General features: G+C 40.5%; 2 protein-coding genes across 2 annotated transcripts in view; one reads left to right on the top strand and one right to left on the bottom strand.

Moving 5' to 3' along the window:
• LOC5575286 (cell division cycle and apoptosis regulator protein 1) overlaps positions 1-4,284 on the bottom strand; it is an 84,850-nt gene extending 80,566 nt beyond the window's left edge. The window contains exon 1 of the mRNA XM_021850518.1: positions 3,919-4,284. Coding sequence (XP_021706210.1) covers positions 3,919-4,033 — 115 coding nt within the window. The 5' untranslated portion in view covers positions 4,034-4,284. The remainder of the gene's footprint in view (positions 1-3,918) is intronic.
• Positions 4,285-4,410: 126 nt separating this feature from the next.
• LOC5575296 (peptidyl-prolyl cis-trans isomerase) lies at positions 4,411-18,532 on the top strand. The gene is made up of 3 exons (XM_001655612.2): positions 4,411-4,871; positions 8,788-9,035; positions 17,506-18,532. The coding sequence occupies exons 2-3, from the start codon at positions 8,841-8,843 to the stop codon at positions 17,929-17,931; spliced, it is 621 nt and encodes a 206-aa protein (XP_001655662.1). The 5' UTR covers positions 4,411-4,871; positions 8,788-8,840; the 3' UTR covers positions 17,932-18,532.
• The last annotated feature ends 2,264 nt before the right edge of the window (positions 18,533-20,796 follow it).

Here is a 20,796-nt window from a genome sequence, read left to right on the forward strand (position 1 = left end):
CGCCTGGCCCAGATGGTATCCCCAACGTAGCGTTGAAAGCAGCTATCACGGCCAACCCAGATATGTTCCGGACATCACTCCAGATCTGCTTAGATGAGGGACATTTCCCAGCACAGTGGAAAAGGCAAAAACTGGTTCTGCTACCGAAACCGGGTAAGCCCCCCGGTGAACCAGGCTCGTTTCGGCCGATATGTTTGCTCGACACACTCGGAAAGCTGTTGGAGAGGATCATCCTCAATAGACTGATGGCGTTCACTGAGGGAGAGCGTGGACTGTCGGAGTGGCAGTTTGGATTCCGGAAAGGAAGGTCAACGGTAGATGCCATCAAAACAGTGATTGACACAGCCGAAAGAGCAAGGACAAAAACAACGAGAGGTAACCGTTACTGTGCTGTCGTGACGATAGATGTGAGAAACGCCTTTAACAGTGCAAGCTGGGGAGCCATTGCTGTGGCGTTACATAAAATGAAGGTTCCGGATTATCTGTACAAGATACTAGGAAGCTACTTCGAAAACCGAGTCTTGAGCTACAGCACTAGCGAAGGACAGAAGACGAGGTCGGTAAATGCGGGAGTTCCACAGGGCTCTATCCTGGGTCCAACGTTGTGGAATGATATGTACGACGGAGTGCTGACGCTTAGGCTGCCAACAGGCGTCAAAATCGTTGGATTTGCAGACGACATCACGCTTGTGATCATTGGTGACTCACTGGAAAGGGTGGAGGTTCTCGCTACAGAAGCAGTGGACGCAGTCGAAAACTGGATGTACGAGAAGAAACTGGTGATAGCCCACCAAAAAACGGAGCTGTTGCTTATCAGCAACCAAAAAGTGGTGCAGAAGGCTGAGATTACAGTGGGAGAACACACCATAGCCTCAAAGCGGGAGCTAAAACACCTCGGCGTAATGATCGACGATCGGCTGAACTTCAACTGCCATGTCGATTACGCGTGCGAGAAAGCAGCGAGGGCAGCCACGGCGCTGTCCAGGATCATGCCGAATAACTCGGCGATTTGCAGCAGTAAGCGGAGGCTATTGTCTAGCGTGGCTACGTCGATCCTGAGGTACGCTAGCCCAGCGTGGGGAACCGCAATGAAGACGAAGAGAAACCGAGTCAAGCTTAGCAGCACGTATAGGCTGATGGCCATGCGGGTAGCGAGTGCCTACCGAACCATATCTTCGGAGGCAGTATGCGTGATTGCCGGAATGACGGAACGTTTTAGAAGAGGATAAGGAGTGCTACGAAGCTAGTAGTACCAGAGGAGCCCGGAAGATTGCCCGAGCCGACACAATGGTGAAATGGCAACGCGAGTGGGATACCGCTGAGAAGGGAAGGTGGACTTATCGCCTTATTCCAAATCTGGCGAAATGGGTGAGCATATCCCATGGAGAAGTCAACTTCCACTTGACGCAATTCTTATCAGGTCACGGCTGCTTCAAGAAATATCTGCACAGGTTCGGCCACGCAGAGTCGCCGCTCTGCGCTGAGTGCCCAGTCGTAGAGGAGTCGCCGGAACACGTCATTTTCGAGTGTCCACGTTTTGCTGCGGAACGTAGCGAAATGACAGCGGTTTGTGGTGCTGACGTAACCGTAGACAACGTAGTGGATAGAATGTGTAGCTAGGAGGTGATGTGGAACGCGGTGAACATGGCGGTGATGAAAATAATGTCATTGCTTCAGCGGAAGTGGAGGGAGGAACAAGCAAGTGCGCGCGGCGACAACTCGGGTCGGGTTTCGTAGCCCGGTCGTATACTGCCCGAGCCGCGCACAAATGTTGGAGAGCTAAATGACTCCCGGTCGGTTTCGGGGGATCTTCCTACGTCGGGGAACTCTCTGTCGGAGTAGGATGGATCCGCCGTCGGGGACCATTCGAGTAGAGCGCGAGATGATGGAGCGCTAAATGGCGCACGCGGCGCGACCGGAGTAGGCTAGATCCACCGCCGGGGATACTAGACCGAGTAAAACGCGACGTAGTACTGGTTCTGGGTCGTTGAGGCGCCGGTGAACCGGAAGTCAGTCTCCAACCGGAATCGCCGAACCGACCTCGGCACCCAATCGGTAGGTAGGCACCGTCGGGGACAAGACCGAGTAGATCGTGGAAAAGCACCGGAAATTGGTCGTCAGGGCACCTGTGAACCGGAAGTCATCCGCCAACCGGAATCGCAGGACCGACCTCGGCACCTATCCGGGCAGTATCGGTACCGGAAGAACTTCCACCTCCGGGGAACTCTTCGTCGGGGTAGGGTAGATTCGCCGCCGGGGACTATCCGAGTAGTGCGCGAGAACCTGGTGTGCTAAATGGCACGCGGCCAGCACCGAGTGAACTTCCTTCGTCAGGGAGTTTCTGGCACGGGTGTTTTAATACGGGTCGTTAAATGGCGTTAATGAGAGCGTAACTAGCTGCTAACAGGAACCAAAGGGCTTAGCATGATGGGCAAATGTCTTGATATGGGTCGCTAAATGGCGAAAATGAGTTACTAACTACTAACAGGAGCCAAAGGGCTCAGCATGGCAAAAATAGAATACGCCGAAAAGTAACGAAGCGGTGCAAACAGCACATAACACCTCTCCTTCGAAGTAATACTGCAAGGTGGTGCCGGAGGGGAAGTCAGTTGAAAGGAATCCTAGGAGAGTTTTTTTTAGTGGGTAGGCACTCAAGTGAATCCCACACAGCGCCAAATCTGTATACTGGCATATGCATGAACAATACACACAACAGGCCAGTCTTTAGAAGATTTTTTTAACTCCTAGATAAAAAAAAAAACATAAATGGACATGTGGTAGGTTCTCTGATCAAAGGTCCGCCTAGCACCAAACAAACACATATATTTAGCTTCTCCTTTCTTTGGTGATCAATCGCTCTGCCAATGCGCGTGCAAGCCGCGCGTAAGCATTGTTTGTGCTGCTACCGGGAATCACATGCTTGGTCATCTTTGGATCTGGATTGGATCGATACAATGACATCAGTTTGTACAATTTCATTCCCCTAGTTTGCACTCAATACGTAAACTTTGTGAAGAGAGGAGTGAAAGCTGAGAAAATGTCGATCCCATCCAGTAAAACACGTAAAACATTATTTTGGCAAAACGACCAATATACAGTTTTACGTACTTCATTCTCGTTTGGTTACTTGAGCGTTTACAATTTTGGGATGCAGTGCTGCTATGAGAATTTCGAATACGTTAATTGATAAACTATCAATGTGACCTTTTATACTTATAAACATGGCCTTAGACATGCTTGGACACATAACTCTGGCATTTGAAATATATTCCAAAGCTATTCGAGGAATGTCCTAAGTAACATGTTTTATCATGGTGTTACTTAGGACGTATGGTTGATTCTCTGATCAAAGGTCCAAAGTAACAATTGGTAAAAGGCAATGCATATTTGAACTTTGGTCATTTTTTCAAGATTTCAATAGATTATTTTATAGTGAGTGTTCTAATGTGATGTTAAGTGGTGCAAAACGAATGCTTTGTAATGAAAATCTCGTTTTGTTTATATTTGTTACTTACGACGTTTTTAAGTTACGCGAGAAATGTCCTTTATGCCAAATGACCCAGACCCATTTTTGACACCCACCCACCCCCTCATAACGCTTTTTGTATGAATGTTTTTCAAATTTTGTATGAACTGTAACATCTTAGGGACACCCACCCACCCCATTTAGCGTTATGAAATTTGTGAATCGGTCCTTAATTAAGGTTTTTTTTTTCAATATACCATTTGGCGGGGCACCGTGCTTAAATTTTGAGTCATTGAAGTACAGTGTTCGTTCGATTAGGTAACAGCAAATTTTTGAACGTGTTGCCAAAAACGAACAGGCACTGTACTCAAGCTTAAACGCAGAGATGAAGGATACGTCTCAGTATCAAAAAAAAAACCTTAGCGAAGATTAACATAAATTGCTACACTCACCCATGCTCTGATTGAAGACCGGCTGCGCCTGGGGGAAACTCACAATCGTTTGCATCCCGGCGAGGCTCTGTCCGGCATTTCGCTGCCATGGAGGATTCTTTTGGTTGAAAGCCATCTTGGATTTTTCACCGCAGGCGAGTTGGGAGAGGAGAACGTAACTCTTTTCGGCAGGAAAATCCTCCGCAAATGCACTTTCCGATTACACCAGTACTTCCAGTACGAAACTAATGTTCGAAAATTGTATATTTTGATTATTTTACAAGGTTTTTACTATTGAATAATGCAAAAAATCAACTTTTACACCAAGCGAATCACTTCTAACGCGGCACGACACGGTTTGAAATGATTTTTATATTTTTCTTTTCGTTTCGTTTGACTTGACAGACAAATGAATGATCCGTTCTGGATAAATGCATGAACGCGCAAGGGGAACGCTGGAAAAGTGGAACGATACCCGGCAAATGTAAACATAAACAAAAAATGAAGCTACAGTTTTAATCAAGATTTCAGTGAAATTATGCCGGAACAGTTCATTGGACGTGGATTTTAAAGAAAAGTAATATCATATCTGTTAAGTTTGCCACAATTTAATGTCGAATAAGTGTTATTATCCAAATTAACTACAGATTTCTTGTGCCACTATCGATGAACAACATAATTCATCGGTGCTGGAAATGAACGAGCGGCTGTCAAAGTTTGCGTTTTATCCGTTTCGATGAATGTTTCTCGACAGTGAACCTGATGACCAGTGTTCATCGCACCGGCACGAGGCCGGAACGGAACCCTTTCAACGCCGGTTACGTAATCGTGTATTTACTCCTGTTGTGTTGTGATGTGCGAGACTGTCTTTTGCATTTCCATTAAATATTGTGTTCCGATTTTGTATGGAAAAGATATCCGAGAGTGAATTAAGAATTTGAATCAGTTTCAGAAAAGTGGTCCGACTTCGTAAGGTAAGGGTTGTGATAAATCGCACTTTCAAAGAGACAATTTAGATAAGGTGATCATTGAATCAGAAAGTGAAATAGCTATCGAGTTAACGAATTAGTGTGTTTTATGTATTTTGGACAAGGCGTTTCGCGTATATACTTTGGCCACTTCCATTTGATTATGCCGTAAATGGTTAAATCGTTAAATTATATATGCGTCGCGATATCGGTCGATACTATATCGATAATCGATATGTTTAAAATAAATCCAGCTTTTTACGCTAGCATGCCATAAATTTTGATTCACCCCCTTCTGACATGTCTTGCGTACACTATAATTTTTTATAGTTCGATCGAAGCAAGCTTTGTGGAAATGAAAATTTTTGTTGTTGACGTCAGTTTTTTTTTTAATTGTTTCCAGAACCTGGAAACATCGAATATTCTTCTAATTTTTCTAGTGTTTTGCCAATTTTTTAGATAAATGAGGAGCAGTGGACAGTAGCTAATCGATGCTAATAGTAGCTGAAGTGACTTTATACAGAAATAATTCCGATTTTCGTTTGAAAATGCGCTGTAACCAGTCCCGCTTACCTTTCCACGGAAGTGCCATTTTATCCCTCAAAATGTGCAATGTTAAATCGCCTCTATTCGTATTTTTAGAACTGCATTGAATAGTTTTGTGATGGCTGACTTACTATTAATATTTGGACAGCATTTGACATTGAGGTTCATTGCATATCCCTTAAAAAAACTTCCTAAGAACTAATTAATGTAATACTGTTTCTACCTTTTTTTGTAAACTGTTGTAATCCTAGACAAATTAGAATTATAATTTTAATACTCTAGAGAAAAAATATCATCAACTAGATTTTATTTCTATACAAACTAGCGTTCATCCAGAATATTCAACCCCAATCAAATAGTCCACAAAACAATGCTGGATATTGTGAATGAAGCCCAGACAATATATGCGTAATTTTTCTGCCTGAAAGAGTCCCATTTGAACATAATTTTAGGCTATTCAATGTGCTACTGTCACCTAATGTTGCATCATTACAGATCTAGAAACAAATAACACTAATCCATTTTAACAGCATTGACTGAAGCAAATCCTGAATATTTAGCTTCCCTTTAAATCGGTGGTAAATATGGGTTTATTTACAAATTTCATAACGCCAAAAATGGCCATTTTCGACACCCACCCACATTGAACATTTTACAAATTTTGTATGAGCCGTAACAGCACGAGGACACCCACCCACCCTCTTCAGCGTTATGAAATTTGTGAATGGGCCCTATCACCCTCTCAATAATTTCAAATAAATGAAAAAAAAAAATCAATGCACTTAGCCTGGGACACGGTTATATGAAAATTTTAGATTCTCGCTCCAGTCCACTTTTTGGATTGCATTTAGGTCCCATACCAACTGTGCAAAATTTCAGCTCGATCGGAGATACTATATTTTAGCGCCAGCCGTTCAAAGTTTGTATGGGATTTACTATGGGAAAACTTACTTTTGCAAAGAAAAATCGCCAGAGGTCGCCCATTGACCTCTATAAAAATTCTGAACACAGACCTCAATAGGTATTTCTACGATGAACAACATTGCCGAAGACCGCAAAGCAATCCGATGCTTGTGAGAAAAGTTATTAAGCATAGACTATTCGGAAATTTTGCCCGTTTTTGTTATTTTTGTTATTCCTTTAAGCTAAGTATGCTGTTTCGCTCAAGAAAAGTAAAGAAATTCCTTGACTGAATGGGTCAAGAAATTTCTTAGGGCCCATTCACAAATTTCATAACGCTGAAGGGGGTGGGTGGGTGTCCTCGTGCTGTTACGGCTCATACAAAATTTGTAAAATGTTCATACAAAAAGCGTTACGAGGGGGTGGGTGGGTGTCGAAAATGGCCATTTTTGGCGTTATGAAATTTGTGAATAAACCCTTACAGAGAGCCCCCTTTGAAGTGACATTTCTTCTCAACTGCGTACTGCGATCAGAAAAATGCGATTTTCTTGACCATTTCTTGGAAGAAATTTTCCACGCATCGAGATAGGCGATTCCTTTTCTAGTCAGTAGCAAACCAGGCTTTACGTGTTAATCAACGTCGCCTTGCCAATAGGTTTTCATTGAATAACTTTTTTCACAAGTGTCAGATTGTTTTGCGGTCTTCGACAATATTCTTCATCGAGGTCTGTGTTCAGAATTTTTATAGAGGTCAATGGGCGACCTACGCAGCTGAGACGAAATGTAATTTCAAAGGGGGCTCTCTGTATGAAATTTTTTGACCCATTCAGTCAAGGAATTTCTTTACTTTTTATGGGCGAAACAGCATACTTAGCCTGATTTGCTGCTGAACAGGAATCGCTAAAGAAATTTCTCGCCGATTCCTTGCAGAAATTTTCTACAGCGACTCCCGTTTGAACTGACATCTCTTTTCAACTGCGTACTGCGATCAGAAAAAAGCGCTTCCTTAATCGATTCCTTGCAGGAATTTCCCATACATCAAGATAGGCCAAGAAATTACTTGTCAGCAGCGAATCAGGCTTTAGCTAGGTATGCTGTTCAGCTCAAGAAAAGTACAAAATTCTGCGGAAAGAAATGGTCAAGAAATTGACTACAGTGAGTCCCATTAGAATTGACATTTCTTTTAAACTGCGTACTGCGACCAAAGAAAAATGCTTTTCTTGAGTATTTCTTGCAAGAAATTTTCCACGCATCGAGATAGGCGATTATTTTCCGTTGAAGTGCATACTTACCAAAGACAAATTAAAGACCCCCATGTCCCTTGCAATTACCCAACATTTTATGGCTCATAAGGTAATCTAGAATGCCGTTCAAAGTGTACTACGATCTGTAAAACTTGAGTACCTTTTGCACTACCGAGGGACCAAATGCAGTACTAGAAGTGGTACCCAATCTGAGCCCGAGTGGGACGGACCTGTACTTACCATTAGATTGAATTACTGGGGTCGGTAAAATTTTACTGGGTTTTGGAACTACCGAAAAATTCAGTAAAATGAAAACTATCGCCACGCGTAATTGAAAAGCAAATTTCACCATGTTTTATTTTTTATCGATATATGATATAAAAAGAAACCCGAATAAAAAATACAATACAAAAACAATATAACGTATTGTAACAGTACCATTCAATATATTGGAAATACAATACAGTATATGTAAAATGACAATACAATTACAGTACAATATATTGTTTTGAACAGTTCACTGTATGGTATATGAGATTTTTGCAATATAATGTATGGGTGGTTAAGTATCGTAACAATACAAATATAGATATTTTCTCATACAAACATTTTGAAAATACAATACGATATAATGTTCATGTATTGTCTTGATTAGCAATTCGTGTATTGTTGTACAATACAAAAACAATTCAACGAACTGTATCATGGTTGCATTCGTCGTTACAGCTAATGTCAAGTGACTTCTAAAAAACTACTTATTTTAACTTTTTGAATATTTTTCACCCAACATTTCTTGCTTTCTGAACTTGTTTTGTTTATTTCTTTCAACAAAGCTACATAGAAAAAAGCAACAGTTGTTTTACGCGAAAATAGGAATTTGACCAAAATTGTAAGGTATAAAACCAATTAAAAACAATACAATGTTCTGTTACAATATATTATATTGTTTTTGAATTGTATATCCAAACAAGAATAATATTGCTTCGACATTCAATTACAATACGCTGTATTGTATCCAATACGTTATATTGTACATTAATGGTTTATTCCATTCACTGAATGATACGTTTTTATCCGGGATGTACGCCCAATGCTAAAATCGGTGTGTTTGGATGACATGCCACGATTTTACGTGGAAATTATTTTGCTAAACCCGCCATCAGACGTCTTACTTGACCCCCATCTCCCCACACGAAAGTTCACGCTGATGGATTCATTCGTTTTCTTTGCAGACTTTGCGTTTCGTGAGCAGCAAACAACGGCAACACGGCAAGCCACTTCCGCCATGGCATTAGCCTTCATCACTCGTACCGGAGCGTTTGTGGGACTTGCACGTAGTAAACCGTCGTTTTCTGGTGTTTCTGGAAGTTCTCTGCTAGTGCAGCAAGTGTGTAATTACGCCAAAAAAGCCATGGGTTTGCCGCGTTGCTTTTTCGACCTAACTGCTGATAACGCCCCACTGGGACGTGTCGTTATTGAGGTAAGTGGAACTAGATGTATTTTTCTTCCGTGGGGAAATTTTCCCTGTGGGTGATGTGGGTTTGGATTTGGGTGGGTTTTTCGATGTTAAAATGGAGCGTTCTGGAATAGAACGGCTTTACCGGCGAAATTTGCGATGTCATCGCTGATAGCGGTTACGGTTCTCTACTAATGATAACCAACTGCTCACTTTTGAAGGTCATTTCCATTGTAGCAGAGAAAATCGATAATTTGCTCACAAGACGCCTCTTTTCTTCCTTGCATATGTGAGCTGATTTGCAGATGAAATCATCGTTCGTGTCGTCTCATTGCCTACTAGGACAAAAAAACACGACAAGGTGTTTCTTTGACCGGTTCGTGTGATTAGAATCAGGTAACGCCTACTATTGTATTACATTGTCACATTCATTGGTGAAGGCAAATAAATTCGAATAAAAAATGCAGCGCTTGCTGTGGTGCAATTACGGTCATATTTGCTATCCAGTCACTTATTGATTTACATATCAAATGACCACAATGTCCCCTCTATAATATACGCTACGGGAAACTGGGCATCTGTCCATGAAAAAGAGGACGGACGGTACGGAAGAAGGTCGCCGGTCACGGACTTGGAACTTCTTAGCCTTTTTTCCATTGCTGTAGGCAGCCCCGCATGTGTGAGTTGAATTCCGGTTCATCATTCGAGCTGCATCGTACGCTTATTCGATACAGTTATACTACAGGTGTGTGTGTGTGTGTGTGTGTGTGCATATCGCAAAGATAACTGTGTGTGTGCGTTTGCACCGGTAATTTTCCTCTAGTAATGTCCGAATAGACTTCTGAGCCGATATAGGCAAGAGTGTACAAACAAGCTTAAAGTTAAATTTGGACACTGACACCACGGTGTGAAAAGGTTTTTAAACTCAAAACCAACTGTTTGGTACTTTTATTCTCCACAAATTCAATGTATATTCAAAAATTAACAGAGAGCACGTAATAGATCAACTTTAGGTAGCAACAAAACGTAAAACTTTAAACTTTAAGGTGCAAGAGAAAATGGCAAAAAAGTCAGAACTGAAAAAGCAGTTTTCTCCTTTTGAAACAACAAATTGATAAAAATAAAAACACACAGCCTTTTTATTTGGCAAATAAAAGAGCCTGATGTTTTTATTTTCTTTGATTTTTCTATTCAAAAAGAGAGAACTGCTTTTTCAGTTTTGACTTTTGCATCATTTTTACTTGGGCCTTAAAACTAATAGGTTATCGTCACAAATAAATAAACCTACATACATACATACTTTAGTTCCGTTTTATTTTCAATTCGGCTGGTGAAAAATTGAGGTGCCTATTTTATAAATCGAGCAGATTCATGTGATTCGTCTGTATTCATTGTCGATCAAAGCAAGCATGCATATTTCAGATGTCACCCGTCGATTTCCATGAGCCTATGAGCCTCTGTACGTGCCATAAATTCTATGGACCTATGCACGGGTTCACTTTTTGACGTTTGAGCGGTGCCGTGTTATTTATGTGGCCATGGAAACCAATGAATTCGGCACCGCTCAAACGTCAAATTAGTGAACTCGTGCATCGGTCCATTGTTCTTTTGACTTTCACTGTTCGCCGTGTGTTGGTGCTGTCTCGTTCTCTCTCACGGGCAACTTGAAAACAGAGCGCACAGTAAAAGACAAACGTTTTATAGCATGCATAGACTCATTGACCTTTTCATGTGACAGGTCCCTCTATGCATTTGTTTACATCGGTGGAGAACCGGTGCTAACACGGAACTGTCATCTCCATGGAAGAACTGTCAAAGAGCTTCCCGATCAGCTGGTTTGAAACGTCTTGTGAATAGGCCTATGGACCAATGCATGAGTTCACTAATTTGACATTTGAGCGGTGCCGAATTCACTCGTTGCCATGGTCACGTAAATAACACGGCACCGCTCAAACGTCAAACAGTGAACTCGTGCACAGGTCCATAGTAATCCAGTCACATAGAGTAACAACAAACTGTCGAAAAACTCGAGTGACAGAGCTGAGTCGAGCGAATTTTTCGCCGCTTAGCAAATGATCTAAGATAAAGAGTTCTGTGAAGTGATAGTAGATTCTTTTAAAGTGAAACCTCCATGAGTCGATGTTCCATGACTCGATATCGACTCATTGAACCATACTAAAAACAAAATGTCATGGTTACAATGGTCATGGCTTTCACAAGTTCTGGAGGAAATTTCAAGGAATGCTTCAGGTATTATACACACTTAATCGCAGAATTTAATTTCGGTAAACTCAAATGACGAATTCAGCCGGTAAAACATATTTTTACCGAAATCTCGTTCAATTTTGACAGATGAGCGATATTGACAAATGCAAATTGACGAAAATCGGTAGTTTACATAAATAACTAAAGGCCCAAACGCAATGATAGCGGAACGGCAACGGAATGCGGTACCGGTTCGCCAGGATGAACCACACCATCTCGACTGAGTTGACAACGAATGAAATTGAACTAACACTGAGTCGACAAGCTTGTTGTAGTCCATGCTGGCGAACCGGTTCCGCTTTCCGTTGCCGTTCCGCTATCATTGCGTTTGAGCCTTAAGAATCGGTAATCTATTTTACCAAAACAATCAGCAAACAAACATTTTTACTGAATTTCGGCAAAGCGCATCTGTCAAAACCGAAAAAATCAGAGCTGCAGAAACCAACATGTGCTCGAAATATTTTAAACCGTTCGTGGAAAGAGGGAGAGCGCCTACATGTAAGTATTCACAGAACTCATTGCATTATGGCGTATATTTGTGCCTATAAATGATTCATTCAGACGAGTCAGCTCAGTTAATGCAATTTTTATTACACTTTTAGGAATACTCCCCGAGAACTACTACTCCTCGCAATGGAAGTGCTGTGAAATAGTTGTGCTGCTATCATTTGCTTCAAATAGAAAAGCACGACATTTTACAAATTTTGTGAAAATTTAGATGTTTTCTGTGGTGTAAAATTTGAATAAATTTGTTTTGATAATTGAAATTTATGTTTGTTTTTTTTTGTCTTGTTCTTCTTCCAATCGAAAAAATGACCGTTTACCGAATCTCGGTAGTGGTGTGCCGAGATTTTCAGTAATTGATTGCCGATATTTTCGTAAAATTTTGACAACTGGATTGATTTAACATTTTGCAGTTCAATCGGCACTTTGAACTTTTACCGAGATTTTTGCCGAAATCTCAGCTGTTGGGTTCTCGGAAATTATTTTTGCCGGCCTCGGCGAAATAAATTATTTGTGTAGTGATCCTTTCTGGAATGTCTTTATATTTACCAGTAATTTTTCAAGGTATACTCAAATGAATTCATTCACAAATTTTGTCAAGAAAATCGTTGATTTTACCTCCAGTGATTTTCACATAGATCACCCTGAAAAAAAAATGACAGTGATTATTCCAGGATTTCCTCAGATGTTTTTTCAATGATTCATTCACCGATTTTTCTAGTTGTTACTTCTATGAGATTTATCCCATATCAGAAGAAGTTCTCCCACGAAGGTTCATTCCAAAGTTCAGATATTTTTTTTCCAAGAAACTACAACAATTGTGTAATTGATGTGTTCATTTTTCGTATGTATTCTAAAAAAAAATCAGCAACGATCGATTACTTTAAGAAATTGTTCCAAAAATTCCTTCAGGCATTATATTCGATGAAATGTCGCGTAACAATTCAAAAGGGCCAATCCTCAGTCCGTTGACTCTGAGAAAATGAGAAGTAATCGAGAAACTTTTTCAAATCAACGTAACTAACTTTCATACGGTTTTGAAAAAAATAATTAAAAAGCATTACAAAACTGTTTTAAAATGAATCATCATTGTAACATTTTTTCGACGTGTACATCGATTAAATTTTGCATGCAATCAGCTCGCGTTCAAAAATTAGGTAGTTTCTATGATTTCCCACAAAAAAGTTATAACAATATGATAAGCCGTTTCATTCAGTTACTTTCGACGTTTTTGTATCAGTGTAAAATCGGCTCAAGTAGTGTTTTGTTTTTATTCGTGGTTAAGTCACTTTGACTCTCCATACAACGGAGCGGTGAAATTAGCGGTTGGGTTGCGAGAGTTGGAATTCTTACTTACGCCGTTTTGTAATTCCGGAATTAAACGTTTTAAAAGAGAAAAATCTAGTTGGGTGAGAGCTGAACGTGTAGAATTTCGTCTGCGAAACACGTAGGATCGATAAAGTAAGTTTGTTCACTATTCGGACTTGAGACTATTTGAATAAGTTTTTATATTATTCACCACATTTTCAATTCCTATTTCTCAGTATTCAAATCAATCAACGTGATTTCTTGCTGGTTGAGTGACGATTTACTATTAATACACGCTACTAATCGATTTTATTCTGAAAACTGACAAAAATGTGGAAAAAATATGAGTTTAAATGCTTGGCCCATGTTATACTAATACTTTTTACTTTTGCATCCGTTTTGCTTAACTGATTAACAGAAACATTGTTATTTCGTTTAGTATGTTGTGGGTCTCGCACTATCAAAGTTACCCCGTTTTACGGTACTTAAATTTCTCCAGGGAGTATTTCCGAATTTCTTCGATGTTTTTTTTCGTTATATTAGCACTTTATCAAGAAAATCCTAAAAAGAATTTTATCAAGAATACTTTTTTTTTTCAGAGATCCTCGTAGGAATTCATCAAGGCATACTTAGAACTCACACCAAAATTTTCTTTAGAAATTCCACGCAGATTTTTCTTAAAATTACCTCCTAAAAGATGTGAAACAAATCCTACACTCAGGCAAATGGACTATCGATAAATATAGGAACCCCTTATGAAAATTCGCCACAAGGAATCGGGTTGAAATTCATAAATTTGCCTTATGAAACTGAAATTTGAAAACAAAAATAGTTATTGCGGCAACCTGGAATCGAACCAAGGACCTTGCGATCGATAGACTCGTGCGTACACCCCGCGTCTATCGACGCCTTGGTGTGGATTGATGCTAAAACAATACATAAAGCGTTCGTATTTCGATAATCGTTCCATCTTTCATAAGGCAAAATGTATGAATTTCGGTAGTCCAGTTCGCTGCATGTATCCTACCTCCTAAAATAAATGAAACAAATCCTTACCTGGAGAAGCTTCTTGAAGAATGACTATTTTTTCAGATTTCTTTGGGAAATACAAAAAATAACAATTTTGAATTTTGAAGATGCTCTAAACGGGAATGTTTTAGAAAGTCCTATGGAAATCAATTGAAAAATTCATGGATGTTATTTCTTGAGAACATGGGACTTCCTTTGAAAATTTCTCCAACGGTCTTTGAAGGTATGCATGATGAAATCTCTGAAGTTAAGTAGTTTCTATGGCTATCCTCAGAAAAACTCCAGAATGAGTTCTTGAAGGTATCCAAAACTAAATTCTTGGAAGAATTGATTAGAAAGTTCTTGAAATATCAAAAAACAAACTCCTGCAGAGATCGTTGGAGTAAGATGTGAAAAAAATCCACAGTAAAACAAGCAGTAATACTTGCAGGGCTGTTATTCTTCTTTCTAGCTTTCTAGTAAAGTTCTATTAGGCGGCATCCACAAATTACGTAACGCTCTAGAGGGAGGGGGGGGGAGGCTACAGCGTTACGGCTCATACAAAAATTTGAAATTTTTCATACAAAAAGCGTTACGGAGGGGGGGGGGGCAAGAATTTCCAATTTTAGCGTTACGTAATAAATGGATGCCGCCTTAGTATAGTCACTGATATCGAAAATGTTGTTCAAGGATAGGGTAACCAATATATTTTGGACCCCTATATATTTTGGACCCCCTGGGCCATTTTCCTGCAAATTTCCCAGTTTAAATCGAAAGACCAACTCATTACGCATGCCATTTGGAAAGATAGGACTATTCCGCACTTGCATCAACCGTTTGTACATAGAAAATGTGTTTATTTTATTTGAAATTAATTTAATTTAATCGGTTCATCCATGCAACCGTTACAACACGTTACACACAGAAATTGAAGCCGCCAGAAATTTTTCAGATGTAAACAAAAACGTTTTTCAAATTTCCGCCCTAAAAGCGTAGAATTTCTTCGGTTTTCCATTGTCAATCGATGATTAGACTATGGGCAAGCATATTATATAACGAGTGTCGTGGACTTTTTCGCCAATCGATAAAAAATGCCGGGGGTCCAAAATATATACTTTGAGGGTCCAAAATGTATTGGTGTGTCCAAAATAATAAAAATCAGTGCATCACAATTCAATTATTTTCGACATTTTTTGAATCCCACATGATCGTAGGGGCATTTTTATCAAGTAGGGGAAGTTTTTCTCTACATTTAGGCATGTTCTTTGACTTGGTTACGCTGTGCAATTAATTAATTGAGACAAAAAACTAAAATCACTTCCTTAGGGGGTCCAAAATACGACTGTTACCCTATATAAAAAGCAATAACATTTTATTTGTAAATCATTTTCATTTTATTTCCATTCATTTTTCTCGAGGGTCAATCAAGAGATAGCTCCTTCCTAAATTCTTATTGACACTAATCTAAATTGTCTATTGATGTTTACGGCTATCTATAGGTTTTTGACTTTACGTTAAACTGGAAATACAAAATTGTACCGTTCAAATCCTGTGAGTTTGAAGGACTTCTTCTTCTTCTTTCTGGTGTTACGTCCCCACTGGGACAGAGCCTGCTTCTCAGCTTAGTGTTCTTATGAGCACTTCCACAGTTATTAACTGAGAGCAGTGGCGATTCCCTAACCTCAAACCTACCTGTTCCACGAATAGAAATTCTTGAATTTCAGCAACAAATTGCATGTAATGAGTAGAGATTTGTTAGAAAGGATGATTTCAATAATATACTTTTTGATTCATAATCTAAATTTGCCGAAATAGTCATTTTTAGAGTCGTAGAACAGGAAGAAAGTGAGGTTACGAGTCGCCACTGACGGAGAGCTTACTATGCCATCGACCATTTTTGCATCTGTATATCGTGTGGCAGGCACGAAGATACTTTATGCCCTGGGAAGTCGAGAAAATTTCCAACCCGAAAAGATCCTCGACCGGTGGGATTCGAACCCACGAGCCTCAGCTTGGTCTTGCTGAATAGCTGCGCGTTTACCGCTACGGCTATCTGGGCCCCGACTTTTCTCTCCCGTAAAAATCTTAGAAAATGGCGCTCATTAAGGCCACTCAGCACATTTGGGTTGATTTTTCAAATATTTGAAATCAGGAATGTGTAAGATTTACTGATCATGAATGAATATACCGTAAGGACGCCATTCACCGCTCATTTAACAGCATTTCAACATATTAAATTTTGTCAAAAATCGGTTTTTTGATATTTTTTTGCGCTAGACGCAAGATAAAACATTTGTTTTTATAGGAAAAAAGTTGAAATGTGAACAACGTATAATAATACCGAAAAACATGTATGCCAATGATACATGTGTAGGGCGCCATTCACCGCTCATCCTAAGTATGAGGCTCTATATACACAACTAGTTGGAATTAATTTACTTTCATTAGCTGGTTGTTATCTTTGTACTATAGTACAACAACATATTGAAGCGTGGCAGCTAAAAAGCATTTTTCGATCTGCCATAATAAAATCATTGTTCAACTCATGTTTACCGCCTTAAACAGCATAAAATTATTTTTTCTAAATAGTATATAGAATAAATCATATGAATTTCATTCTGATAAAATCCATTCTGGTATACTAATACATGTTGATTACTTTTATTGCGAAAATTTGTTCAGATTTTTCAAAATAGTTCAATGAGCGGTGAATGGAGCATGAGCGGTGAATGGAGCATGAGCGGTGAATGGCGTCCTTACGGTAATATGTCAAGGTATTGAACCGTATCGGAATGCTAGATTTCTCGCATACTCTGAGATAACGCCCTAAAAGCCATTGGTAACCACGAGCGTAGCCCGTTGATTCTGAGCAAATGAAGGAATAAGCATCCAAACCAACATCACGGGCAAGTAGATATTGATCCTTTTTTCCCCAGAGCGTTATTAAATATCATGAAAATCCATTCAGATGCTCAGTAACAACGAGCTACACACATGGTTACCAATGGCTTTTAGGGCGAGATCAGAAGTTATGCGAGATTTGTTCAGCTTGATTTCATAAATGCATCCCTTCAAAGTTTGTGCGGATAATATGCGGACACTCTGGCTGAGTGTTGGCGCTGCAGTCATTATTGGCTACCCTACGAAATCTTAGGATCAATAGAAAAATTTAAAACAATAGATAGCTCCGCAGTCAAATTAGGAGTTTTGTCAGTGAAGAGTTTTGTAAGTCTAGAAAACGCAAATTACAATATCTTTTTACGCTACAATTATCAAAATTATCTGGAGGCGAATGACTTTGAAGTTAAAACCTCCTTAATAAATAATAATAATAATAATAATAATCAAGATTATGTTCTAGATCAGTCGACAGCCCTTATTTACCTTCATTATTTTTCTCTCATTTCAGCTGCGCACAGATGTAACTCCAAAGACTTGCGAAAACTTCCGTGCGCTCTGCACCGGAGAGAAGGGATTCGGCTACAAGGGTTCCACCTTCCACCGTGTGATTCCCAACTTCATGTGCCAGGGTGGCGATTTCCAGAACCACAACGGTACTGGTGGAAAGTCCATCTACGGCAACAAGTTCGAGGATGAGAACTTCATCCTGCGACACACTGGCCCCGGAATCATGTCGATGGCAAATGCCGGACCCAACACCAACGGATCCCAGTTCTTCATCACCACCGTGAAGACCTCCTGGCTCGATGACCGCCACGTTGTCTTCGGCAGTGTTGTCGAGGGTATGGATGTCATCCGGAAGGTCGAATCCTACGGAAACCAATCGGGAAAGACCTCCAAGCAGATTGTGGTTTCCAACTGTGGTCAACTGTAAATTCTTATCTTCATAAAGTCGTAAAACATTATCTTTTTATTTTCTTTAAAAGTAAATCAATCAGCTTCTCATTTATGTTTCCTTAATGTTGAACATTCGCAAAACAATTCGGAATTGTATCACACAACTTCATACGAAGAAGACTACAACAATATCGAAGAAAGAAACCAAATTGTACAATCTAATGCATTTTGTGTTTCCCTGAGCCGATCTAAAATAACAATCGAATAAAATAAATTGTAATTGCCAGCTAATAGAACGTTCCAAAAATAAACACATTGTGGCCGCGGAATGCAACACCGCGGTTCTACTTTTATAACTAAACTTGCCCGAGTTTGTTTCCCTTTTATTTTACTTCATTCCCCCCCCCCCCCTCGTACATCAAATGATGGTTAAAAAAGAACCGAGCCGATGGAAAATGCGAAAGAACCTTTCGCTATTGTTACGCGCAAGATTTGTCGTCTTCTTCTCCCGATCAAGCGTTGTAAGATTTTAGACTGTCCTTTCCCTGTGAGATACTTTTACTCAAGTGTGTGTGAAACTATGGATCTATAGAATCTGTATGGTAAAGATTTAGCAATAAAGAGTCAAATAAAACGAATTCCATGTTTTTTCTTCCTGCCGTAGTTAGTCCTTCCTTTTGCTTGAAAGCTTATGAGCACCAATAATGATGAGATGTGGCGTAAGCGACTTGGAGATTTAACCGTGGGAGGGAGGCCAGATACTACATACGAATGGCAGGCCTGGTAGCTAGTCACTTTTTAGTGACTTGATCACTAAAAAGCAGACATTGCATTTCATCCCATCATTTGATCATCTGAGAAAGATACGGATCGAATAACAAGATATCATCTTAGAGCTCTATGATCGATCTTTAGTCAAAATCTTTGGTTCATTTGATGCTAGATAAAATCTTTCAACTCAGTAATCCACGCGCAAGAAATTATGGGGTCTATTTCATAAGTCGAGTCGATCAAAATGACTCGACTGGAGTCACTGTCGATCGAAAAAATCGTTCGACTCAGCTCTGTCGCTCGAGTTTTTCGACAGTTGTCAATATTGTGCTCTGCAAGATAAATCCACGTTATGCGATTATCTGAAAATGTCGATATGAGGGATTCCAGGGAGGCATGCAAGTCGATTCTGATCGACCATTTCAAAAATATCTGAAACTTTGCACAGTTTTTCAGTTCCATCTGAATCGTCATTTTCCGATATCAAATCTTCAAGTTGAGTCACGACTAACTTTTCAAAAGGGTGTATGTGAATGTTGGATCATAGCAACTCAGATGTTGAAGCAACCGAGCTACTTAGCAACCTAGCAACCAACTAGGCGGTTGCTTATTAAGGCCATTCAATAAGTGAAAAGGCTCATTCCTAGTCACGCACCTGAAGAGAATAAACGCTTAATTTGTTACCTCTAAAAGTTCTTGTTCCCTTATTCATATTGTGTCACCACGGTTGTGGGACATATCAGTTGGCGACGAGTTTTTGCTGGACGTTACGTTTTCAAGCGATCCAGATCACGAATCCATCCGGAAGAATGCCTGCGAGTTCAACCCCGGCGGGAGGAAGTAGCGGTGGAGGCAACGGAGGAAACGAGCTGCAAGAAGCCATTCTGCAAATCACCAGACTTCTGTCGCGGTTGGCCGTTCCAGCACCACCGAACACCGAGCAGACCCTAGAAGCGCTATCGACCAACATCAGTGAATTCACCTTCGATCCGGACAACGGGATTACTTTTGAGAAGTGGTTTTCCCGATACACGGAGCTATTCGAGAGTGATGCCAGGAATTTGGACGATGCAGCCAAAGTTCGGTTACTCCTGAGGAAGCTGGATACCGCATCTCATAGCCGATACGTGAATTACATTCTTCCGAAGTTACCCAAGGATCTTCAGTTCACCGAAACCATCTCAACACTCAAGAAGATTTTCGGTACGCAGTCATCAATTTTCCACCGACGTTTCCAGTGCCTGCAGCTAGTCAAGTCGGAAGGCGACGACATAATCAGCTATGGCGGCATGGTGAACAGAGCTGTGGAAGAATTCGAGTTCCAGAATTGCAAGATCGACCATTTCAAGTGTTTAGTGTTCGTCTGCGGACTCAAAGCTCCTCGATATGCAGACATCCGAGCCCGACTCCAAGCACGCATCGAAGGCGAAACGGCAGAACACCCGGTAACACTCCAGACGCTCATCGACGAGTTTCAACGCCTCGTAAACTTGAAAGCGGACACATCAATGATCGAGCAGCAATCAAGCTTGAAGTCATCTGTTCGCGCAGTCTCGGAGAAGAAACCCGGTAAGTTTTCCCAGCATTCGATGAAGACGGAATCGAAAACACCCCGTACTCCCTGTTGGCAATGCGGACAAATGCATTTTGTTCGTGACTGTCCGTTTTCTACACATCAATGCAAGACGTGCAATCGAACTGGCCATAAGGAGGGCTACTGCGGCTGTATTAAGAAAACTTCAGACAGTTCATCTCAAGACAAACGTTACAAGGGAAAGAAGAAGAACAGATCAGCCACACAGACCCGAAGCGTATTCATAGTGAATCAAATCGCGAATCAGAGCAGGAAGCGGAAATTTGTGACGACATCAATCAACGGAGTTGCAGTTTCACTTCAGTTGGATTCCGCGAGCGACATCACAGTGGTTTCCGAATCAACCTGGAAATTGCTGCAGAAGCCAGAAGCAAGACTACCCTCAATAGAAGCTGTCAATGCGTCCGGCGAGCCATTAGGTCTGATCGGAGAATTCCAGTGTGATGCGGCTATCAACGGCGTTGTGAAGCAAGCAAGATGTTTTGTGACGTCTGTTCCTGATCTCAATGTTCTGGGCATAGAATGGATCGACCTGTT

This window comes from Aedes aegypti, chromosome 1 (assembly GCF_002204515.2).
Source record: "Aedes aegypti strain LVP_AGWG chromosome 1, AaegL5.0 Primary Assembly, whole genome shotgun sequence".
Classification (NCBI taxonomy): domain Eukaryota; kingdom Metazoa; phylum Arthropoda; class Insecta; order Diptera; family Culicidae; genus Aedes; species Aedes aegypti.

Coding starts and splice junctions, on each gene's coding strand:
- LOC5575296 (XM_001655612.2), top strand. CDS start 8,841: ATGGCATTAGCCTTCATCACTCGTACCGGAGCGTTTGTGGGACTTGCA. Junction 9,036..17,505: donor TGGGACGTGTCGTTATTGAG/GTAAGTGGAACT, acceptor CTCTCATTTCAG/CTGCGCACAGATGTAACTCC.